We start from the raw sequence: 25,353 nt of genomic DNA, 5'->3' as shown, positions 1-25,353 counted from the left end.
ACTTGATGTCATTACTTGGTCATAAAGTTGTTCTGTGAGGTATGTATCTGAGGTCTCCTCCTCTCTGCTCCTCCCCCCTCTCTCTAGGACCCAGCGGGTCCTGGGTGGGCCCTTCTCTCCGGGCGTGGAGGTGACGGCAGGTCTGTTTGTGGTGTCACATGACGGGAAGCTCCTGTTCAGCGGTGGCCACTGGGACAACAGCCTGAGGGTCACCTCCCTGGTCAAGGGAAAGACTGTGGGACATCACATCAGACACATGGGTATGGATGGATCTCACACACACATACATGCACTCAGACACACACGCACACTGTCTGTACATACAGTATAGTAATTATTTGGTGTCTTCTCTCTCACTGCAGACATAGTCACGTGCCTGTCGACAGACTACTGTGGGATCCACTTGATCTCTGGATCCAGGGACAACACCTGTATGGTGTGGCAGGTGCTGCAGCAGGTGAGATCATGAAGCCTGAGGGTTTATTGGAATACACTACACTGACTAGAAAGCATTTGTACTGCATTGTTACTGTGGAAACGTTTGATGTTAGTACACCAAAAAAAGAAAAAAGGAAGTGAAACTGTTTGACACATATCTGCTTTCGGTTCCAAACTGTTTTACTACTGTATGCCCTACTGAACACTACCCAGGTGTATGAGCGTGTGACTGTGTGTGTCCTACAGGGAGGTTGTCCGGTGGGGCTGTGTCCCAAGCCGGTACAGGTTCTGTATGGACACACTGACGAGGTACTGAGCGTCAGCATCAGCACAGAGCTGGATATGGCCGTCTCTGGATCACGGGTAAGAGGTTGGAGGGATGAAGGGGATGGAGGGGTTGGTGGGATGGAGGGGTTGGTGGGATGAAGGGGTTGGAGTGGTTGGAGGAATGCAGGAGGTTGGAGGAATGCAGGAGGTTGGAGGAATGCAGGAGGACGAAGGGGTTGGAGGGTTGGTTGATAGATGGATCTTGTTGATGTTTTGTTTCTGTGTACCAGGACGGGACGGTGATCATCCACACGGTGCGTCGGGGCCAGTACATGCGGTGTCTGCGGCCGCCCTGTGAGAGCTCCCTGCCGGTCTCCATCCTGCACCTGGCTATCTCTTATGAAGGGTGTGTGGTGGTTCACACCTGTGTAGAGGGCAAGGCCACGCTCAAGGTACACTAACACATGTTCTTAATATGTAGTTGAAAATGTCGTGATCGTCTTCTCTAAAAAATCTTAATGTGTTTTGGTGCAGGAGTCTGACCAGGCAGCTACGGCGCGCGCGTGTGTGTGTGTGTGTGTGTGTGTGTGTTTAGACGGACAGCCCAATGCAGATCTATATTCATGATTATTCATGACCAATTAGATCAGCTCAGAGAAAGATCTGATGTGATTGGTCATTGAACCAATTAGTGGAAAGAATATCAGAATTGGACTGAATGAAGCCATAGTGACTTAGTTGGTGAGCGACTTAGTTGGTGAGCTACAGAGGGTGAGTGAGTTGGGGAGTGAGTTATTTGCTTAGTGAGTGACTGACTGACTTAGTTGGTACAGTACGTCATACATAACTCAACATGATGCTTAGCAAAACGCTAGTTAACCACTAGATGTACACCAGGACCCAATCATAATGTACCGATTGTCTCTCATCCTGTCCCTGTTTAGGATAAGAACGGCCTGCACCTGTACTCTGTCAATGGGAAGCACCTGTGTACGGAGGGCCTGAAGGAGCAGGTGACAGACATGTGTGTGTCCGGGGAGTACCTGGTTATCGGCAGCGAGCAGGGCTTCCTCTCCATACGAGACCTGTACAGGTGACCTTGTTTCCTGTGTGTGTTTGTCTGTCTGTGTGCGTGACTCCACGCATGCATCTACAGGGTTTTTGCTGTATCAAAAAGGTTCTTAGGTGGTAAGGGTGGCAATGGCCGCTGAACAGCTGATTTAACATTTTTTTTTTTTAAGCCCATTTCCTGCATTTTTACAAATGTTTGCATTGAGCTGAGAGAAAATACTGCAGTATTAAAGCTAATTTCCTGCAATTCTATGCATTTTACCATGTCTAATACTGTGTTCCTTTACTCAAATATAACAATATTAATACTTCTAAATTGATTGTTTTTGTCATTTTCAATTCTGTAGTTTTTATTTTGGTGATTTGTTAGTTCTCAAAGATTATCTCCATTTATCTTTTCTACATACTTTATATCTGGTTTTAGTCGTTTACACTGAAAACGTTTTCACCGCCCAAAACAAAATCATATATGCAACAGAGTTTATTATTATTATTATTATTAATATATATATATCAGGGATTTTTCTATCTGTCTAACCCAACCCTTCACTCTGTCTCTCTCCCTCCCCTCCTCTCTCCTCCGGGCAGCCTGTCTCTGTGCGCCACCCCCATGGCAATGCGTGTGCCTGTACGCTGCGTGTCTGTCACCAAGGAGCAGAGCCACGTGCTGGTGGGCCTGCAGGACGGCAAGCTGATCATTGTGGGCGTGGGCAAGCCGGCCGAGGTAAAGAGCTCATTCAGAAACTACATCGCCCAGAGCCTGGAGGGCTCACCCCTCATGGCAATGCCACTGCTCGCCCCGCTGAGGGTGCGCTCGCCCGCCCGCAGGCTGAGCCTCCGGGACAAGTTAATGTTTAACCCCCAGGGCCCTGACCCCTGACCCCCTGAGCAGAACATCCCCCTCAATTCAATAAAAAAACAAATGTATTTACCTCAGAGGGAACTTCATAAACTCACCCTACAAACTACCACGGCATACCATTCTCTCTCTGTTGTAGTGCTAATAATTTGTCCTAAATGACCTGTCCTTCCTTAGCCACATACACCTCGGGTGTGTTCATTAGGCACCAAACGGAAGAAAACGGACAAACAGCGGAGGAGCTACCTTGACTTTTTCCCCCCGTTTTCTGTTGTAAGACTTCAAATAATTTTCTGTTGCGTGCCCTAATGAACATGACCCTGTTTCTGGGGCGAAGCAGGACCCTGGCCCATTCTTGCCCTGCAAGGATTGGTAACCACACACACAGTAACACTTGAGACATTCCATAAACGCCTCTGAATGAATACAACACACCCTCTCCTGGAATATTACTGTGAAATGAAAACATGGGCTTCCGTTTACCTCATTCTAACCGAGGAATGACTTATTTTTGGGCCTTGGGATGGTGTTGTCCAATATTGTTTACCGGAAGTGTCATTATTATTGACTGATTTAATATGTATTTGTGACATGCTGTGAATTGCCTTGGATGAACACCTCTGCAAATTCAAGCCATATAAACTATATTAGTAATAAGCTACGCTATAATAAGATGCACTAGGCTGTAATTTATTCCCACCTGCTCTTCAAGTGAAAATGGTTTAACCCTTATTGTCTTCCTGCTCTTCAAGTGAAAATGGTTTAACCCTTATTGTCTTCCTGCTCTTCAAGTGAAAATGGTTTAACCCTGATTTCTTCCTCCCTACTGGTAGACATGAAAGTAAGGTTAACTCTGGGGCTGTAATGATGGGATAGGGAGGGACACAGGGAATCACCCTCGAATCAATTGATAATTTGATCCCCTCCCAACTTCTCTCACCTTTCTTTTATACAAATGGACCTGCCTCAAAGTGAACCAAGCTTTGGTTTTGAACTGGCACTACGTCATTCCAACATTTCTGAACTAACCGATCACTCATAAATCATATCCTGCTTTTTGTTTGTTTCTTTTGACTTCACACTTTCCTCCTCCTCCTCATCTCTCTCCTCTTCCTCACTTCCTCCTCCTTTCCTCCACTCTTCTCAGATGCGTTCAGGCCAGATCACTCGTAAGCTGTGGGGCTCCAGCAAGCGCCTGACCCAGATCTCCTCTGGAGAGACAGAGTACCAACCAGCCTGCAACCAGAACTGACCCCCACAACCACCCCTTCCACCCCTCCCACTACCACCACACCCCCTCACCCTGCTGCCTGCCTGATTGGCCCGCAAGCCCTGCCAATCATCACAGTCTACCCAATCAGATTTGAACCACCCCTCGTTTTGATTGACTGATGACTGTTTTGGGAGAATCTTACTCCTTTTTTGTTCCTCCCTCTGACTTGGGAAGGACAGACTGACCCACGAGTGGAAGACGGGGGGGTGTGTGTGTGTGTTTTAACGGTGTGTAAAGGTTAGGCGGATGAGTAGGGCAGGTCAGGACGGACCAGCAGGCGCCGGCGTCGAGTTTCTGATCCAACTGTAGGTGCATACATCCCCTCACCCCCCCTCCCCTTCAATGACACACATGGCCATTACTCTTCATCTTCCTCCATCATCACTAGCACGGTCAGGCCAGTGGCTCCCACTACTACAGAGACCCTCTATGCAGACACACACTACAGCAATCTGAGCTGACCTCTGACCCCTCCACCTCTCAGGCCCAAGGAATGAAGGGGATCCCCAACGTAGAAATGTAATTACTCCAATGGGAACACTTAACCTGGTTGACGGTCCACCCATCACATCACACTGACTTCAATGGGAATTATATTTTATATTTCTCTGGTCATCAAGATGACCCACTTCTCCGAACCCTGAACCCGAGACCACTGAGCAGTGTGTGTGTGTATGTACGCTCTTTGTGTTTCTGTGTGTTGTCTCTCGCTGGTTGTTTTCTCCCGTGGGCTTTTGTTGACTTGGTTTTGCCTTCCAGTCTGACTAGGCTGTGACCGATGCCTCAGGGCTCCTATGCAGCAGTAAGGGGCTATGTTCAGTCACAATACAATGTTTTTGGTTTAGTTTTTTTGTTTGATGTTACTGATAATTGTAGTTGTTTTTTACAGATGCGTGCATGTGTATAAGGTCTGTGGTTAGGTTGTGTTTTGCGTGGCATTTCCGGCCCACTCCTCATTTAGTATAGAGGACGGGGCCCTAAGGTATCCAACACTCGTACTAAGCCTGACACACACACACACACTTGTTTGCTAATGTACACTTGCATAGACTCCTCCCTATTGGAGAAGCCTGTGACTGCGTTCCATGTCATCTCTATTGCAATCTCAGTAGATTTCTATATGACATTTAATGTGGTTTCTGAGACGCTGAACACTTCTCCAGGCGTTGTGAAATCTGATAATCGGCAATAAAGACGACCTGGAACGCACCCAAAGTCCGCTAGTTTGACACTACAGAAGAAGAGAGAAGCCTAGTGTTGTAGAATCACTAGCTACCCCATACCGTGCCCAAAGGACTCGCTCCCCTCAAACACTACACTCTTACACACACTGCAAGCTTCTCACACTTGTGTTAGACCGCATGCTTCGGAGGGACGAACCATACTGAACCTGGCTTAGTGTGCAATGTTTAGCTCTAGATCCATCCTAGAATGTTTTTATGTTACTTGAATCAATGTTTATTTATGAATGAAAATGAGCTTTTTTCCCCGTAGGCTATTTAAATTCACACTACATTATTTGTATGTTTTTAAGTGGTGCTTCAGTTGTTCAACAAAGATTTATGCTGCGAAAAACTGAAGACGGTGGATCGATCCACCTTTCACAATGGGAGGGGAGACTTTCTAAGGGCTTTTGAGATGTCAGTGTTACAGCAATACAGTTCCTTCCTCTGCTCCGCTGACTGTGCATTGGTACATTCCAGCCTCTTGTCAAGGCTGAACTAAAAAAAAAAACAATCTCCAGTCTTCCTGGTTTTTCTGACCGGGACGACGCGATTGGGAGATTAAACTTAATTCTGCCAAGGGACATCCCAAACGGCTGTCATCTTCCAACAGTCAGAATCACCTCAGTGTTCCTCCTCCTTCCATAATTGTCTCTTAGTTGGGAGCCATGTCAGCTAGTTAAGGTCCTCTGGAGTTCCATAAATGCAGTAACGTCACTAAACGTGTCTGTGAACCGGGCCTAATGTGGCTTTTTGAGATTTCATGTGTGTTTTTTATGTCAATGTTTGAGATTATGAATGATTTCACCCCCCATTGAATCCTTATGGTTGTTATGCTCTTGTCAAATCAAAATGACAGTTTGGTCGGGGTAGGTCATCTGTTGCATAATGTGAGTGTGTATGTTCATGATGACAGTAGTTTCTTAAAATGCCAAATTCCTTATTTCCTTGTCATATCATTTGCCTTCTTGGTAACAATTCAGTGATTCTGGTTCTTATCTATCATGGACTTAGAATCATTCATTCTGATTCTATGGTGGTTATAGATTAGGGATCAGACTTCTATGTGCAGTGTGGTTGTTTTTGGTCTTCTCTTTTAAGTGTCTCCGCAATCTGTCCGGAGAATACAATCACAGACCAACGTGTGCCCTTTTTTAACCAAGAGGCCGTTTCAATAAGTTTATTTTTAATTGTTTATGCTGATGTGTCTCGATGGCATACTCCTTTAAACAGTTTCCATTCTCATCAGGATGTGTTACTCATTTTTTCCAAAGGACGTATTTAATAAATGTTTCTATTTTTGTCAATCTTAGTTTGTCAGGCAGACAACACCACTACCTTGTTTTAGGACTTTCTTCCGACCCCACCACTGAAACAGTGCCTTTTTATCCACGTCGCATCATACAGACAATTATCCGGTTTGTGTGTAGAATTCTTTGTTTTACCCTTCCCTCCATGATAACCCATGGATAGCAGCATTCCACAAACTTAACATCCAATAGGAACCAAGAATCTAAAAATCTGAAATATATTGGTGTCTTACCTTAGCTGCTTGCTCTGTGACTGTCACCAAAATGGATGTGTGTGTGTGTATATCTGATTTATAAATACTGGTGTATAATGTACAGCATGATTTTTATTTTAGTGGATTTTAATTGTACTTTTTGCACTTTCCAGGTACTAAGTTGTAAGTGATTGTTTTAAATGTTTCCCTGGTCCATTATGTACAGACAAACTGCTTTGTATACACAAGTGGAAAGTAATCATTAAAGTCTTGTCAAAAATGTAATTCATATGTATGGCTGATTTGTACCTGTGAAAATAGGACACTGTGTACAAAACATTAGAAACACCTTCCTAATTTGGAGTGCCCTATTTTGCCCTCAGAACAGCCTCAATTCGGTGGGGCATGGACTCTACAAGGTGCCGAAAGCATTTCACAGGGTTGCTGGCCCATGTTGACTCCAACGCTTCCCACAGTTGTGTCAAGTTGGCTGGATGTCCTTTGGCTGATGAACCATTCTTGATACAAACAGGAAACTGTTGAGCATGAAAAACCCAGCAGCATTGCAGATCTTGACACAAACCGATGCGCCTGGCACCTACTACCAGACCCCGTTCAAAGGCACTTTAATATTTTTTGTCTTGCCCTTTCCCCCTCTGAATGGCACACAATCCATGTGTAAAAAACCTTAACCTGGCTCCTCCAGTTCATATATGGATTGAAGTGGATTTAACAGGTGACATCAATAAGGGATAATATAATTCACCTGGTCAGTCTGTCGTGGAAAGAGCAGGTGTTCCTAATGTTTTGTACAATCAGCGTAAATGCATGTTTTGTATTTTAAACAGTACATAAATATTTCACTAGGGGGCGACCAAGTTGTAAACTGCTGTAAAATGCTTGGAGCGCTTACACTGCTGAACATGGGGTGCGTTCGTAAATTCCCTCAGGCTAAATACTCCGATTTCAGAGCACTCTCGTCTGAGTGTGCCAGAGAATTATGAATTTACGAACGCTCAACACCCGTATATGGCCAGTGTCAGTAAACGTCGGCAAAAATGCGTAATTAAATTGTTGCCAGCAGCACAGTTGCAGTCACCAACGCTCTGGATAACATGAAAACAGCCTAACCATCTCTGCTAGGGTGAGAAATGGTCAGTGATGTGAACTCTCATTTTTGTCTGGAAGTAGCTAGCTAACTTTAGCCAGTTAGCTTGGGTGCTTGACAGCCGTTGTGAGGTCAGAACACTCGGATCGACCAGAGCGTCCAGAGTGCGCTCTAAACGCTCCGAGAGCGAAACTCTGATTTTACGAACGGACAATCTGACAAAGCTCTGGGCACACTGACTGGGTGCTCTCTGGCACTCCAGAGTGAATTTACGAACGCTCCCCGGATAGAACAAGGTCTCGCTTGTTTTTGTTGGACCTATGTTGCCATGACAACAGCGCAAGTTCTATCCCTATTTTGAAATCGTTTTCCAGTGGCACATTTGCTTCCTATTTGCAAACTTTCTCAGAAAATACTAGTCGCCGAGGTGTATCATGACTGATCCAGTGGCAACGACGACCGAAGGGCCACCAACGGATGGAAAATCAGTCAATCTCATTGGGAATGTAAATATAATTGTTACAACAGGCAGGCATATTTACCATAGAAATACGCCTACAGTATTTTTCTCAGTTTAATAGATGCACATTGAATCATCAGTTGTCACGGGCTTAACACTAGAGGGCTGGGTTGCTACCTGGTTCATTTTCACAGCTGTTGAGAAGAGTATCAAGAGCCGAGCCTGTTCCTGATGACGATGAGGAAGAGGAGGAGGAGCTTCCCCCACCACCACCACTAATTCCACGAGGCCCTCTAGTGAATTTGCATTCTCCTATTGTCAATTCCCATTATAATGCTTAGTTAACTGGAATATAGATTTTACACCTGACATGCATATTATTATTACATTAAAGGACTGTAGTGTTTAAAATAGTATATTTTGTTTACAGAAAGGATGTCTAACAGTCCATCTGAAAAACTGCAGGGATTTCAATAAAAACGGTATCCTTCTCAGTGACCCCTAACAGTGAAATCATTAGACCCTATTCACCATGCCAAAGCTTTGTGTGTGTGTCAGTGTGCTAACTGGGGTAGTTAAGTTATGCCATCGTAAGTGGCCCTGGATAAGTGTCTGCTAAATGACTAGTAAAATGAGTGTTTTCATGAGCGTTGTGTTCCCAGCTTCCATAAAGAAAGGCACCCAGGGCTTCCTGAGGGCGAGTATTGGGGAGAAGGTGAAGTGTACTATGGTCCAGCCCTACAAGGACTCCAAGGCTGAGAGCTCCAAGTTCCCCCTCTGCTTCAACGAGTGGAAGTATTTCTCCATACAGGTAAGTAGGTATATTAGTTGATGCTCTAGCCAACTTCTCTCTGTCTGGATTCATGTATTGGTCATGTCAAAAGAGTTGGCTACACTGCAGGTACAGTATGGGGCCAGCTATTGCAATACTGTATCGAGAAAGTTGTACAAATATTATTTTCTGTATCTAACAGGACAGGTTTTTCCTCTATCCAAGACCTTAACACAATCAATCAATGACTAATTTGGATGTTTCAGATTCCTAAGAGCACTGATAACACGCTGGGTGTCTGTGAGTCACACCGTCTGGTGGTGGAGCTCATCTTCTTTGAGCAGGACACGGGCGTTCCCAAGCTCATAGGAAAGACCTTTGTCAAACTGCTGGACATCGTCAGTGTGAGTGACATGGACAGGAGCGATGGGGACGAACCCACTGCCCCTTCATGCTCACCATGCCATGTTTAAATGGGATAATAATAAAATTATGATCATCAGAGTGAGTGTACAAAGCTGTCCAGGGCTCAACACGTGTGGATGTCCTCAACTAAAGAACCAATGGGTTCTTTCTATTTTAGCTTCCAGTCGATGGTACAAGTATTGTCATTCACCTGCTGCTAGAAGGCTGGCCTGCAGGACCAGATATCAACTGTCTTGTCCTCTGTCCTGTTCTCTAATCAGAAATCACAAATGTACCACCTGCTGCTAGAAGGCTGGCCTGCAGGACCAGATATCAACCCTCTTGTCCTCTGTCCTGTTCTCTAATCACAAATCACAAATGTACCACCTGCTGCTAGAAGGCTGGCCTGCAGGACCAGATATCAACCCTCTTGTCCTCTGTCCTGTTCTCTAATCAGAAATCACAAATGAACCACCTGCTGGAGCTGAGGCTCAAGCGCCAGGTACAGAATATGAATCAAACACCATGGTCCACATGTGGGACAGTTATATCATGTTCAATGGGAGTTTTGGACAGTGGATTCCTGCATTGACACACGCAATAAAAGCCGACCTGTTTTCCAGATCATCTGTAAGCTGGAGATGGAGATGGTGATTGCGTATGGATCCTTGGGTTACGGATACTCCCACCAGGTTAGAAGGGAGACACATCAGTGTTTGTGTAGATGTGGAGGAAGAATTGATCTTGCCTATCTATTATTTACTCCCTAGTTGAAGCACCCAAATAGAAACATGGAGAGCCTAGTGGAGCGCTCGCTCTTCCTCCGCTGTCCACCACCGGACGACCGCAAAGACCATCACTAGTGAGACACGGACACACTCAAATACTGTACATGAATTCTTAACCATTGACATTCTGACACTGTGACCCTTTTGTGTGAGTTTTTCCCCCCTAGATTTGACAGACCAATATTCTCCCATGTAACATATCGCTCCCTGTGTCTACAGTAATGTGGTCACTCCTAAGCCAGTACCTTATTCAGACTTTATCGCAGCGCTGATGTACAGAGAGACCACCAACCCAGACAACAGAACGACTTACCCCTCAAACAGCACAATATCCCCCATCATCCTGGAATGTATGGAGAAGAGGGGCAGGTACGGTTTATTATGGAATCTCATTCTGGGTTCAAAGGTCAAAGTGTATACTGTTTTCAGCCCATTTTCTGAAAATGATGCATAGTAGCTACACTAACAAAAACAAATGTCTACTGTCCAAAAACTGCCTTAGTGAATTAATTATATCCAAGGTAAGTGGAACATAATGTTAAATAACCATAATATAAAAGGATCTGATATTGCTAAGTGGTCAATTTAGTGTTAGAAAGAACAGGAAGGATGTAGGTAGCAAACGTCCCAAATGATTCCCTATTCCCTACAGTGACAATAAAAAGTATGTGAACCCTTTGGAGTTACCTGGATTTCTGCATAAATTGGTCATCAAATTTGATCTGATCTTCATCTAAGTCACAACAATAGACAAACATAGTGTGCTTAAACTAATAACACACAAATTATTGTTTTGTTGTTGTCTATACTGAAAACATAATTTTAACATTCACAGTATAGGTTGGGGAAAGTATGTGAACCCCTAGGCTAATGACTTCTCCAAAAGCTAATTGGAGTCAGGAGTCAGCTAACCTGGAGTCCAATCAATGAGATTGGAAATGTGGGTTAGAGCAGCCTTGCCCTATAAAAAACACTCACAAAATTTGAGTTTGCTATTCACAAGAAGCATTGCCTGATGTGAAACATGTCTCAAACAAAAGAGACCTCAGAAGACCTAAGAATTAAGAATTGTTGACTTGCATAAAGATGGAAAGGGTTACAAATGTATCTCTAAAAGCCTTGATGTTCATCAGTCCACGGTAAGACAAATTGTCTATAAATGGAGAAAGTTCAGCACTGTTGCTACTCTCCCTAGGACTGGCTGTCCTGCAAAGATGACTGCAAGAGCACAGCGCAGAATACTCAATGAGGTTAAGAAGAATCCTAGAGTATCAGCTAAAGACTTACAGAAATCTCTGGAACATGCTGACCAGGTCGCTAGGTGTACAGTGTTTCCTCCGACACATTGGTGCGGCTGGCTTCCGGGTTGGATGCGCGCTGTGTTAAGAAGCAGTGCGGCTTGGTTGGGTTGTGTTTCGGAGGACGCATGGCTCTCGACCTTCGTCTCTCCCGAGCCCGTACGGGAGTTGTAGCGATGAGACAAGACAGTAACAATTGGATACCACAAAATTGGGGAGAAAAAGGGGGTAAAAAAAAGAAGAATGGTGTGCATGGGAGGACACTACGAAAGAAGCTGAGGGTCTTTGGGCTGGTTTGCTAACTACCTCTCTCAAAGAGTGCAGTCTATAAAGTCAGGAAATCTGCTGCCTGTCACGAAGGGAGTACCCCAAGGCTCGATCCTAGGCCCCACACTCTTCTCAATTTATTAGGAAGCTCTCATCCATTTATACTCACCTGGCCCCTGCCCGGATTTTGTGTTAAATGCTCTACAACAAAGCTTTCTTAGTGTCTAACAAGCTTTCTCTACCCTTAACCTTGTTTTGAACACCTCCAAAATAAAGGTAATGTGGTTTGGTAAGGTGTGAATACTACCTCTGAGGGCTTTGAGCTTGAGGTAGTCACCTCATAGTCACCTCATAGAAGTACAGTGCCTTGCGAAAGTATTCGGCCCCCTTGAACTTTGCGACCTTTTGCCACATTTCAGGCTTCAAACATAAAGATATAAAACTGTTTTTTTTGTGAAGAATCAACAACAAGTGGGACACAATCATGAAGTGGAACGACATTTATTGGATATTTCAAACTTTTTTAACAAATCAAAAACTGAAAAATTGGGCGTGCAAAATTATTAACAATAACACTGGTTCCCCTGACAAGGCATCGCTGGAGTCTGAATAAACCATAATGTTAGCTGCAGACACGGACCCTTCTCCTCTTCCTGTTTCTCTTCCTCTTCATCTTCTTTGTCCTCTGCCTCTTGTTCCTGTTTCTCTTCCTCTTCATCTTCTTTGTCCTCTGCCTCTTGTTCCTGTTTCTCTTCCTCTTCATCTTCTTTGTCCTCTGCCTCTTGTTCATGTTTCTCTTCCTCTTCATCTTCTTTGTCCTCTGCCTCTTGTTCCTGTTTCTCTTCCTCTTCATCTTCTTTGTCCTCTGCCTCTTGTTCCTGTTTCTCTTCATCTTCTTTGTCCTCTGCCTCTTGTTCCTCCTCTTCCTCTCCCTTGTCCCCCAGGTGTCCAGCAGCAGAAGGTGACATCTGAGTCCTTACTGCTGGAGGCGGTCAAGCAGGTGAAGGTCAGCGACCTGGAGGATGACATTCTGGAGCTGCCTGAAGACGACCCCGCAGCGACCAACAACACGTCAGTACTCTCAACGTTGTCTACTAATGTTGTGTGTTGTGTCTGTCGTGGACTGTTAGGTGGCTTTGACTACAAACGTGAATGGACTTGGTCACCTATCTGTCTGTTTCTATCTCTCTCGCTGTCTCGCTCTCTCTTTCCAGGGGGGACGTGGAGGAGGCAGGCCAGAAGGAGAAGCTGGTTCTGTGGGAGGACTGTGAGCTGGTCACCCAGGTGGATGTCAGCCCTGGACGTCTGGAGCTCACCACCCAGCACATCTACTTCTATGACAGCAGCACAGAGAAGGAGGAGGGTGAGGAGAGAGGGAGGAAGATAGGAGGGTCGTAGGGAGGGTTCTCCTGAAAGAGGAGGGAGGGGAGGAAGAAGGGATGAAATAGTGGGGTTAGAGGAAAAGTTGCTTTTAGGAAGAAGGAGAGAGGAAGGGAGGCTGAAGGAGAGTGAGCGAGTGTAGCAGGAGTTGATAAACCAGAGGTTATGGATGGGTTATGACTAGACATGTACAATACATACATACCACACTGTTAAAGACTCATTGTGTTGTCTTAGACATAGAGGTGTAGCTGTTATGACTAGACATGTACAATAGATACATACCTCACTGTTAAAGACTCATTGTGTTGTCTTAAACATAGAGGTGTAGCTGTCATGACTAGACATGTACAATACATACATACCACACTGTTAAAGACTCATTGTGTTGTCTTAGACATAGAGGTGCAGCTGCTCCCACATGCAATACACATCATATAATGTAATGACGTAGGGTTAATATTCGGGCCTGGAGTTTTGCCATGGTCAAGTCCCTAGTTAGGTCAAACTCCTGGCCTTGTGTATTATACATAACCAACCCCCTGTCTGTCCCCCTGTCTGTCCTTCCAGGTGTTGGTCAGGACTTTAAGTGGCCTCTATCTCAGATCCGGGAGATCCACCTGCGAAGGTACAACCTCCGCCGCTCGGCCCTGGAGATCTTCCTCATAGACCAGACCAACTACTTCCTCAACTTTAAGAAAGAGGTCAGTTCTGGGATCTGCTTTTTATGTGGATTGAGAACGGTGTACCCCTATCCATTTCACTACTTGGTCTATTCCAGAGCTAGCACATCACCTGATTCAACTCATCAAGGGCTAGTCCTGGAATAGATCAAGTAAGTAGATGGGGGGTGTTTGAGGAGGGGTTTGGGAAACACTTATGTAGAAGGAATGACTACATAGGCCTGGAGTACTGGGGTGTGTTGAGTACAGTAAAACGTTAAGAACAAATAGAACCTGTACTACTCCCTATTCTACATGACAGGCCATCATATCTGTTCTACATAATATATTTTGATCTGAGCATTCTGAAAGATTTCACACTTTTGAACAGACCCCCTCATGTTGGAATGTTCTGTGTGGTTTGATTGACAGGTGCGGAACAAGGTGTACAGTAGGATGCTGCTGCTGCGCTCCCTCAGCCTGTACGGCACACGCTCACCACAGGAGCTGCTCAAGGCCTCCGGACTCACACAGGTCAGGGGTCAAACATTGACATGGGAGATCAAGGTCGTGTTCAGTAGGGAGGAAGTGGTTTGAAACGGAGGTGATACTCCCTGAGCTGGTCTTATAAGAACAGATGTATTATTTTTTGCAAAATGTTTTGTTACATTGTGCCCTACTGAGCATGACCCATGTTAAGTAGTCAGTATGGTCTCAGGTATTGTGTTGACAGGTTGTGTTAAACCTCTCTCTCTCGTCTTTGGTAGAAATGGGTGAACCGAGAGATGACCAACTTTGACTACTTGATCCAGCTGAACACCATCGCGGGCCGAACCTACAACGACCTGTCTCAGTACCCAGTGGTACGTTCTGTTAACACGGACCCTATGGGGGAAGATGTGGAATATACCATCTTGGTGCTCTTCTAAAGGGTGTTCATGGTTTAGTTAATTGTGTGTGTGTGTATCCAGTTCCCCTGGATCCTGTCGGACTACACGTCAGAGGAGCTGGACCTGACAGACCCAGGGGTGTTCCGGGACCTGTCCAAGCCCGTGGCCGTACTCAACGAGCGGAACGCCAAGGCTGTACGGGAGAAGTACGTTCTCTCAACCTCTCTCACTGAGCCGCTGCTGCGTCTACATACTGGCATTTACGTGACACGTTCCAGGGTGGCAGTGTATTCATTCATTCTCTTCACTACATAAGTGTCCTCGTCCATAGAATTAGACTTACTGCAATACAACACTTTATTCCCGTTGAGGAAATGTCTCTTTGAGGGCAAATAACTGGATTCTGTTGTAGTAAATGTAGTAAGTAATTATAATGTTAAGTTCACGTCTCCCTGTCTGTAGGTATGAGAGTTTTGAGGACCCCACGGGGACCATCGACCGGTTCCACTACGGTACCCACTACTCCAACGCAGCAGGAGTCATGCACTATCTCATCCGCGTGGAACCCTTCACGTCCCTCCACATCGCGCTACAGAGTGGACGGTAAAAGCAATGGGTTTTGGTGGGGGGGAATCAGACTAGAAAACTCAGGCCAGAAGTTAACAGCATTAAAGTCCATGGAGTTATCAGTGCTCGGGTTGTACCAGTCAAATTGCTGTGGTCTGAGCAGCTTTGTGCGTTCTAGTCATTCTAGATCTGTGATTACACGTGTGTTCCAACTAACAATCAAATGTATCTATGCTCTTGTCTGGAGAGGTGCTATTGTACTGATGTCAGTAAGGCCAGAAGTCTTTCTCTCACCGAGCTACAGCCTTACTAGATCCACAGTTTGTCTTGGTCAGGTCACATGGTCAGCAAAACCATCCGGTCTCTAGTACTATGGCATACTTTAAGGCCATTGGCTGTTGGTCTTCCTCCCTCGGTCCAGGTTTGACTGTGCGGACCGCCAGTTCCACTCCATCCCAGCTTTGTGGCAGACCCTCACGGACAACCCCAACGACGTCAAGGAGCTCATCCCAGAGTTCTTCTACTTCCCGGAGTTCCTGGAGAATCAGAACGGTGAGATGAGCTCCGTGTCTGTAGAGAATCACAGACACGCTGGCTATGTTGACTGACTGTCCGTACTAACACGCCTCCTGTGGTGGTGTTCACACAGTCAATCAGAGAACATCTGGACTCGACTGGACCGGTTCAGATTGTGGAACACTGGAACTTGTTCAAATCGGACTAAATCTATAACTGACCCAGTTACACCCTGAATTGTAGAAACTGAGGATTTCAGTTGAAAATGTTATTTAGTCTGTTTTCTTTTTATCTGGTCACACTGCCACTCTGATGGAATCTACTTTCACTCCCCCGTCCTTTGTTCATCCTCCTCTCTCGCTCCCTCTAGCCTTTGATCTGGGGCGCCTGCAGATCTCCAAGGAGAGGGTGAATGATGTCATCCTGCCTAAATGGGCCAAGTCTCCAGAGGACTTCATTTATAAGCACAGGAAAGCCCTGGTGAGCCTCCTTTTCTCATGGACGGTCACCATTACCATAATGCTTTGTCCCAAGGGGGGAGAAAAACCTCTAACACAATTGGATCACACACATTCTATTACCATGATGTGCAGGAGAAATGCATTCCACAGAGAGTAGTATTTAGTGATTTATTGCTGAGGGGGTTAAAAATGTGTGTGTCTTGGCCTTTGTGTGTGTGTGTGTTGTGTAACAGGAGTCTGAGTACGTATCGGCCCACCTGCAAGACTGGATCGATCTGATCTTCGGTTACAAACAGCGAGGCCCCGCGGCCGTGGAGGCCCTCAATGTCTTCTACTACTGCACCTACGAAGGTACGGACGCTAACACTAAACCCAAAGACTCCCACTCATACAATAGCCCTGATGCTAAAGAAACGCTGCACCTACGAAGGTACGGACGCTAACACTAAACCCAAAGACTCCCACTCATACAATAGCCCTGATGCTAAAGAAACGCTGCACCTACGAAGGTACGGAGGCTAACACTAAACCCCAAGACTCCCACTCATAAAATAGCCCTGATGCTAAAGAAACGCGGTACCTGTGGAGGTACATTTACATTTTGGTCATTCAGCAGATGCTCTTATCCATAGCATCTTACAGGTGCGGATGCTAACACTAAACCCATAGACTCTCATTGATAATATAGCACTGATGCTAAAGAAACGCTGCACCTACAAAGGTACGGATGCTAACACTAAAGCCCATAGACTGATACAATAACACTCATGCTAAAGAAACGCTAGATTGCTATATTATGACACTTTACTGAAGCGTTTGTCTCTGGTTTTGCTGTAGGGGCGGTGGACCTGGATGCAATCACTGATGAGAAGGAGCGTAAAGCCGTAGAGGGGATGATCAGTAACTTTGGACAGACACCCTGCCAGCTGCTCAAGGTACTGGAGAAAACACACAAGGCTTGACCTGACCGGGAGGAACCTCCCAGGCCTTCCTCGTGATATGAGCCCATTGGAACACTGAGGGATGAACCGGTCAATTAGGAATCATTGGGAATGAGACTTTAACAGGTTATTTAGAACCGTGATTCCCATCTCTGGTCTTTGAGGACCTTCAACAGTACTCATTGTTGTAGCATCAGACAAACACCTTATTAAACTCGTCAACAGCTTGGTGATTAGTTTAGCCAGGGCTACAACAGAAATGGGTGCTGGTGGGGTTACTCGGGGATATTTAGCTGAGAATCACTGGTTTAGAACAGGTATTTTAGATGGGCTATAGTGATGTATTGTCTGTGTGTACAGGAGCCACACCCAGTACGTCTTTCTCTGGAGGAGGTGGAGAAGAGGAAAGGTCGACTAGATGCCTCGCCACTCAGCATCTTCGAGCACCTTGCCGAACTCAAGTCCTTCTTTGTCGAGGTTAGTTTTGAAAACACACACACTAAAGCATATGATCATGACCCTCTTTGTTGATTATTGTAAAGTACTTTATGAAAATCGTTTTATTGAAAAACAACTTCATAAATAAATGTTGATTTTTAGGGGATCAATGACAACGTGCCTCTGGTGAAAGCCGTGGTCCCCAAAAACCAGTCCCACTCCTTCATCACCCAGGGCAGCCCAGACACTATGGTGACCCTGAGTCAGAACTGTCTGATGGGAACCCACGGCTGGCTGCCTTATGACAAGAATATCTCCAACTACTTTACCTTCATCAAGGACCCCACCGTGGCCAACCCCAAGTCAGTCCCTCCCCCTTTTCTACTTGAAACTATGGGGCGTTGTAGTCTGACTGGGAGACTGGGAGCCCTGTTTGAGTTCTTACCTCCATTCCTTGAAGTAATCACTCATCTGAGAATGTTTGGTTTGTCACCGCAGTATGATGGAAACTCTGCCATGGTGTATCCAGATCTGTGATTATCTCCAGGATGGGGACGGGAAGAATGCACTTTAAATGTTTTGGAACAGACCCTTGGAGGGCACTTGATGTCATTACTTGGTCATAAAGTTGTTCTGTGAGGTATGTATCTGAGGTCTCCTCCTCTCTGCTCCTCCCCCCTCTCTCTAGGACCCAGCGGGTCCTGGGTGGGCCCTTCTCTCCGGGCGTGGAGGTGACGGCAGGTCTGTTTGTGGTGTCACATGACGGGAAGCTCCTGTTCAGCGGTGGCCACTGGGACAACAGCCTGAGGGTCACCTCCCTGGTCAAGGGAAAGACTGTGGGACATCACATCAGACACATGGGTATGGATGGATCTCACACACACATACATGCACTCAGACACACACGCACACTGTCTGTACATACAGTATAGTAATTATTTGGTGTCTTCTCTCTCACTGCAGACATAGTCACGTGCCTGTCGACAGACTACTGTGGGATCCACTTGATCTCTGGATCCAGGGACAACACCTGTATGGTGTGGCAGGTGCTGCAGCAGGTGAGATCATGAAGCCTGAGGGTTTATGGGAATACACTACACTGACTAGAAAGCATTTGTACTGTATTGTTACCGTGGAAACGTTTGATGTTAGTACACCAAAAAAAGAAAAAAGGAAGTGAAACTGTTTGACACATATCTGCTTTCGGTTGCAAACTGTTTTACTACTGTATGCCCTACTGAACACTACCCAGGTGTATGAGCGTGTGACTGTGTGTGTCCTACAGGGAGGTTGTCCGGTGGGGCTGTGTCCCAAGCCGGTACAGGTTCTGTATGGACACACTGACGAGGTACTGAGCGTCAGCATCAGCACAGAGCTGGATATGGCCGTCTCTGGATCACGGGTAAGAGGTTGGAGGGATGAAGGGGATGGAGGGGTTGGTGGGATGGAGGGGTTGGTGGGATGGAGGGGTTGGTGGGATGAAGGGGTTGGAGTGGTTGGAGGAATGCAGGAGGTTGGAGGAATGCAGGAGGTTGGAGGAATGCAGGAGGACGAAGGGGTTGGAGGGTTGGTTGATAGATGGATCTTGTTGATGTTTTGTTTCTGTGTACCAGGACGGGACGGTGATCATCCACACGGTGCGTCGGGGCCAGTACATGCGGTGTCTGCGGCCGCCCTGTGAGAGCTCCCTGCCGGTCTCCATCCTGCACCTGGCTATCTCTTATGAAGGGTGTGTGGTGGTTCACACCTGTGTAGAGGGCAAGGCCACGCTCAAGGTACACTAACACATGTTCTTAATATGTAGTTGAAAATGTCGTAATCGTCTTCTCTAAAAAATCTTAATGTGTTTTGGTGCAGGAGTCTGACCAGGCAGCTACGGCGCGCGCGTGTGTGTGTGTGTGTGTGTGTGTGTGTGTGTGTGTGTGTGTGTGTGTGTGTGTTTAGACGGACAGCCCAATGCAGATCTATATTCATGATTATTCATGACCAATTAGATCAGCTCAGAGAAAGATCTGATGTGATTGGTCATTGAACCAATTAGTGGAAAGAATATCAGAATTGGACTGAATGAAGCCATAGTGACTTAGTTGGTGAGCGACTTAGTTGGTGAGCTACAGAGGGTGAGTGAGTTGGGGAGTGAGTTATTTGCTTAGTGAGTGACTGACTGACTTAGTTGGTACAGTACGTCATACATAACTCAACATGATGCTTAGCAAAACGCTAGTTAACCACTAGATGTACACCAGGACCCAATCATAATGTACCGATTGTCTCTCATCCTGTCCCTGTTTAGGATAAGAACGGCCTGCACCTGTACTCTGTCAATGGGAAGCACCTGTGTACGGAGGGCCTGAAGGAGCAGGTGACAGACATGTGTGTGTCCGGGGAGTACCTGGTTATCGGCAGCGAGCAGGGCTTCCTCTCCATACGAGACCTGTACAGGTGACCTTGTTTCCTGTGTGTGTTTGTCTGTCTGTGTGCGTGACTCCACGCATGCATCTACAGGGTTTTTGCTGTATCAAAAAGGGTCTTAGGTGGTAAGGGTGGCAATGGCCGCTGAACAGCTGATTTAACTTTTTTTTTTTTTAAGCCCATTTCCTGCATTTTTACAAATGTTTGCATTGAGCTGAGAGAAAATACTGCAGTATTAAAGCTAATTTCCTGCAATTCTATGCATTTTACCATGTCTAATACTGTGTTCCTTTACTCAAATATAACAATATTAATACTTCTAAATTGATTGTTTTTGTCATTTTCAATTCTGTAGTTTTTATTTTGGTGATTTGTTAGTTCTCAAAGATTATCTCCATTTATCTTTTCTACATACTTTATATCTGGTTTTAGTCGTTTACACTGAAAACGTTTTCACCGCCCAAAACAAAATCATATATGCAACAGAGTTTATTATTATTATTATCAATATATATATCAGGGATTTTTCTATCTGTCTAACCCAACCCTTCACTCTGTCTCTGTCCCCTCCCCTCCTCTCTCCTCCGGGCAGCCTGTCCCTGTGCGCCACCCCCATGGCAATGCGTGTGCCTGTACGCTGCGTGTCTGTCACCAAGGAGCAGAGCCACGTGCTGGTGGGCCTGCAGGACGGCAAGCTGATCATTGTGGGCGTGGGCAAGCCGGCCGAGGTAAAGAGCTCATTCAGAAACTACATCGCCCAGAGCCTGGAGGGCTCACCCCTCATGGCAATGCCACTGCTCGCCCCGCTGAGGGTGCGCTCGCCCGCCCGCAGGCTGAGCCTCCGGGACAAGTTAATGTTTAACCCCCAGGGCCCTGACCCCTGACCCCCTGAGCAGAACATCCCCCTCAATTCAATAAAAAAACAAATGTATTTACCTCAGAGGGAACTTCATAAACTCACCCTACAAACTACCACGGCATACCATTCTCTCTCTGTTGTAGTGCTAATAATTTGTCCTAAATGACCTGTCCTTCCTTAGCCACATACACCTCGGGTGTGTTCATTAGGCACCAAACGGAAGAAAACGGACAAACAGCGGAGGAGCTACCTTGACTTTTTCCCCCCGTTTTCTGTTGTAAGACTTCAAATAATTTTCTGTTGCGTGCCCTAATGAACATGACCCTGTTTCTGGGGCGAAGCAGGACCCTGGCCCATTCTTGCCCTGCAAGGATTGGTAACCACACACACAGTAACACTTGAGACATTCCATAAACGCCTCTGAATGAATACAACACACCCTCTCCTGGAATATTACTGTGAAATGAAAACATGGGCTTCCGTTTACCTCATTCTAACCGAGGAATGACTTATTTTTGGGCCTTGGGATGGTGTTGTCCAATATTGTTTACCGGAAGTGTCATTATTATTGACTGATTTAATATGTATTTGTGACATGCTGTGAATTGCCTTGGATGAACACCTCTGCAAATTCAAGCCATATAAACTATATTAGTAATAAGCTACGCTATAATAAGATGCACTAGGCTGTAATTTATTCCCACCTGCTCTTCAAGTGAAAATGGTTTAACCCTTATTGTCTTCCTGCTCTTCAAGTGAAAATGGTTTAACCCTTATTGTCTTCCTGCTCTTCAAGTGAAAATGGTTTAACCCTGATTTCTTCCTCCCTACTGGTAGACATGAAAGTAAGGTTAACTCTGGGGCTGTAATGATGGGATAGGGAGGGACACAGGGAATCACCCTCGAATCAATTGATAATTTGATCCCCTCCCAACTTCTCTCACCTTTCTTTTATACAAATGGACCTGCCTCAAAGTGAACCAAGCTTTGGTTTTGAACTGGCACTACGTCATTCCAAAATTTCTGAACTAACCGATCACTCATAAATCATATCCTGCTTTTTGTTTGTTTCTTTTGACTTCACACTTTCCTCCTCCTCCTCATCTCTCTCCTCTTCCTCACTTCCTCCTCCTTTCCTCCACTCTTCTCAGATGCGTTCAGGCCAGATCACTCGTAAGCTGTGGGGCTCCAGCAAGCGCCTGACCCAGATCTCCTCTGGAGAGACAGAGTACCAACCAGCCTGCAACCAGAACTGACCCCCACAACCACCCCTTCCACCCCTCCCACTACCACCACACCCCCTCACCCTGCTGCCTGCCTGATTGGCCCGCAAGCCCTGCCAATCATCACAGTCTACCCAATCAGATTTGAACCACCCCTCGTTTTGATTGACTGATGACTGTTTTGGGAGAATCTTACTCCTTTTTTGTTCCTCCCTCTGACTTGGGAAGGACAGACTGACCCACGAGTGGAAGACGGGGGGGTGTGTGTGTGTGTTTTAACGGTGTGTAAAGGTTAGGCGGATGAGTAGGGCAGGTCAGGACGGACCAGCAGGCGCCGGCGTCGAGTTTCTGATCCAACTGTAGGTGCATACATCCCCTCACCCCCCCTCCCCTTCAATGACACACATGGCCATTACTCTTCATCTTCCTCCATCATCACTAGCACGGTCAGGCCAGTGGCTCCCACTACTACAGAGACCCTCTATGCAGACACACACTACAGCAATCTGAGCTGACCTCTGACCCCTCCACCTCTCAGGCCCAAGGAATGAAGGGGATCCCCAACGTAGAAATGTAATTACTCCAATGGGAACACTTAACCTGGTTGACGGTCCACCCATCACATCACACTGACTTCAATGGGAATTATATTTTATATTTCTCTGGTCATCAAGATGACCCACTTCTCCGAACCCTGAACCCGAGACCACTGAGCAGTGTGTGTGTGTATGTACGCTCTTTGTGTTTCTGTGTGTTGTCTCTCGCTGGTTGTTTTCTCCCGTGGGCTTTTGTTGACTTGGTTTTGCCTTCCAGTCTGACTAGGCTGTGACCGATGCCTCAGGGCTCCTATGCAGCAGTAAGGGGCTATGTTCAGTCACAATACAATGTTTTTGGTTTAGTTTTTTTGTTTGATGTTACTGATAATTGTAGTTGTTTTTTACAGATGCGTGCATGTGTATAAGGTCTGTGGTTAGGTTGTGTTTTGCGTGGCATTTCCGGCCCACTCCTCATTTAGTATAGAGGACGGGGCCCTAAGGTATCCAACACTCGTACTAAGCCTGACACACACACACACACTTGTTTGCTAATGTACACTTGCATAGACTCCTCCCTATTGGAGAAGCCTGTGACTGCGTTCCATGTCATCTCTATTGCAATCTCAGTAGATTTCTATATGACATTTAATGTGGTTTCTGAGACGCTGAACACTTCTCCAGGCGTTGTGAAATCTGATAATCGGCAATAAAGACGACCTGGAACGCACCCAAAGTCCGCTAGTTTGACACTACAGAAGAAGAGAGAAGCCTAGTGTTGTAGAATCACTAGCTACCCCATACCGTGCCCAAAGGACTCGCTCCCCTCAAACACTACACTCTTACACACACTGCAAGCTTCTCACACTTGTGTTAGACCGCATGCTTCGGAGGGACGAACCATACTGAACCTGGCTTAGTGTGCAATGTTTAGCTCTAGATCCATCCTAGAATGTTTTTATGTTACTTGAATCAATGTTTATTTATGAATGAAAATGAGCTTTTTTCCCCGTAGGCTATTTAAATTCACACTACATTATTTGTATGTTTTTAAGTGGTGCTTCAGTTGTTCAACAAAGATTTATGCTGCGAAAAACTGAAGACGGTGGATCGATCCACCTTTCACAATGGGAGGGGAGACTTTCTAAGGGCTTTTGAGATGTCAGTGTTACAGCAATACAGTTCCTTCCTCTGCTCCGCTGACTGTGCATTGGTACATTCCAGCCTCTTGTCAAGGCTGAACTAAAAAAAAAAACAATCTCCAGTCTTCCTGGTTTTTCTGACCGGGACGACGCGATTGGGAGATTAAACTTAATTCTGCCAAGGGACATCCCAAACGGCTGTCATCTTCCAACAGTCAGAATCACCTCAGTGTTCCTCCTCCTTCCATAATTGTCTCTTAGTTGGGAGCCATGTCAGCTAGTTAAGGTCCTCTGGAGTTCCATAAATGCAGTAACGTCACTAAACGTGTCTGTGAACCGGGCCTAATGTGGCTTTTTGAGATTTCATGTGTGTTTTTTATGTCAATGTTTGAGATTATGAATGATTTCACCCCCCATTGAATCCTTATGGTTGTTATGCTCTTGTCAAATCAAAATGACAGTTTGGTCGGGGTAGGTCATCTGTTGCATAATGTGAGTGTGTATGTTCATGATGACAGTAGTTTCTTAAAATGCCAAATTCCTTATTTCCTTGTCATATCATTTGCCTTCTTGGTAACAATTCAGTGATTCTGGTTCTTATCTATCATGGACTTAGAATCATTCATTCTGATTCTATGGTGGTTATAGATTAGGGATCAGACTTCTATGTGCAGTGTGGTTGTTTTTGGTCTTCTCTTTTAAGTGTCTCCGCAATCTGTCCGGAGAATACAATCACAGACCAACGTGTGCCCTTTTTTAACCAAGAGGCCGTTTCAATAAGTTTATTTTTAATTGTTTATGCTGATGTGTCTCGATGGCATACTCCTTTAAACAGTTTCCATTCTCATCAGGATGTGTTACTCATTTTTTCCAAAGGACGTATTTAATAAATGTTTCTATTTTTGTCAATCTTAGTTTGTCAGGCAGACAACACCACTACCTTGTTTTAGGACTTTCTTCCGACCCCACCACTGAAACAGTGCCTTTTTATCCACGTCGCATCATACAGACAATTATCCGGTTTGTGTGTAGAATTCTTTGTTTTACCCTTCCCTCCATGATAACCCATGGATAGCAGCATTCCACAAACTTAACATCCAATAGGAACCAAGAATCTAAAAATCTGAAATATATTGGTGTCTTACCTTAGCTGCTTGCTCTGTGACTGTCACCAAAATGGATGTGTGTGTGTGTATATCTGATTTATAAATACTGGTGTATAATGTACAGCATGATTTTTATTTTAGTGGATTTTAATTGTACTTTTTGCACTTTCCAGGTACTAAGTTGTAAGTGATTGTTTTAAATGTTTCCCTGGTCCATTATGTACAGACAAACTGCTTTGTATACACAAGTGGAAAGTAATCATTAAAGTCTTGTCAAAAATGTAATTCATATGTATGGCTGATTTGTACCTGTGAAAATAGGACACTGTGTACAAAACATTAGAAACACCTTCCTAATTTGGAGTGCCCTATTTTGCCCTCAGAACAGCCTCAATTCGGTGGGGCATGGACTCTACAAGGTGCCGAAAGCATTTCACAGGGTTGCTGGCCCATGTTGACTCCAACGCTTCCCACAGTTGTGTCAAGTTGG

At 45.5% G+C, this 25,353-nt stretch overlaps 1 protein-coding gene across 1 annotated transcript in view; it reads left to right on the top strand.

Annotated features, from left to right (window-relative positions):
• Positions 1–25,143, top strand: part of LOC139373942 (neurobeachin-like protein 1) — a 104,809-nt gene extending 79,666 nt beyond the window's left edge. Inside the window, exons 67-99 of the mRNA XM_071115025.1 lie at positions 88–260; positions 363–457; positions 685–801; positions 996–1,157; positions 1,650–1,798; positions 2,365–2,500; positions 3,783–3,885; positions 8,866–9,014; positions 9,242–9,379; positions 9,838–9,882; positions 10,004–10,072; positions 10,151–10,242; positions 10,388–10,518; positions 12,678–12,804; positions 12,948–13,096; positions 13,684–13,817; positions 14,208–14,309; positions 14,543–14,638; positions 14,747–14,871; positions 15,128–15,268; positions 15,654–15,784; positions 16,119–16,228; positions 16,443–16,560; positions 17,047–17,144; positions 17,511–17,627; positions 17,751–17,950; positions 18,277–18,449; positions 18,552–18,646; positions 18,874–18,990; positions 19,202–19,363; positions 19,882–20,030; positions 20,593–20,728; positions 22,011–25,143. Of these exons, the coding sequence (XP_070971126.1) occupies positions 88–260; positions 363–457; positions 685–801; positions 996–1,157; positions 1,650–1,798; positions 2,365–2,500; positions 3,783–3,885; positions 8,866–9,014; positions 9,242–9,379; positions 9,838–9,882; positions 10,004–10,072; positions 10,151–10,242; positions 10,388–10,518; positions 12,678–12,804; positions 12,948–13,096; positions 13,684–13,817; positions 14,208–14,309; positions 14,543–14,638; positions 14,747–14,871; positions 15,128–15,268; positions 15,654–15,784; positions 16,119–16,228; positions 16,443–16,560; positions 17,047–17,144; positions 17,511–17,627; positions 17,751–17,950; positions 18,277–18,449; positions 18,552–18,646; positions 18,874–18,990; positions 19,202–19,363; positions 19,882–20,030; positions 20,593–20,728; positions 22,011–22,115 (4,144 nt within the window). The 3' untranslated portion in view covers positions 22,116–25,143. The remainder of the gene's footprint in view (positions 1–87; positions 261–362; positions 458–684; positions 802–995; positions 1,158–1,649; positions 1,799–2,364; positions 2,501–3,782; positions 3,886–8,865; positions 9,015–9,241; positions 9,380–9,837; positions 9,883–10,003; positions 10,073–10,150; positions 10,243–10,387; positions 10,519–12,677; positions 12,805–12,947; positions 13,097–13,683; positions 13,818–14,207; positions 14,310–14,542; positions 14,639–14,746; positions 14,872–15,127; positions 15,269–15,653; positions 15,785–16,118; positions 16,229–16,442; positions 16,561–17,046; positions 17,145–17,510; positions 17,628–17,750; positions 17,951–18,276; positions 18,450–18,551; positions 18,647–18,873; positions 18,991–19,201; positions 19,364–19,881; positions 20,031–20,592; positions 20,729–22,010) is intronic.
• The last annotated feature ends 210 nt before the right edge of the window (positions 25,144–25,353 follow it).

Source organism: Oncorhynchus clarkii, chromosome 18, assembly GCF_045791955.1.
Source record: "Oncorhynchus clarkii lewisi isolate Uvic-CL-2024 chromosome 18, UVic_Ocla_1.0, whole genome shotgun sequence".
NCBI classification, from domain to species: Eukaryota; Metazoa; Chordata; class Actinopteri; order Salmoniformes; family Salmonidae; genus Oncorhynchus; species Oncorhynchus clarkii.
Note: the sequence above shows the minus strand (reverse complement) of the source record. Positions and strands in the feature narration are given on the sequence as shown.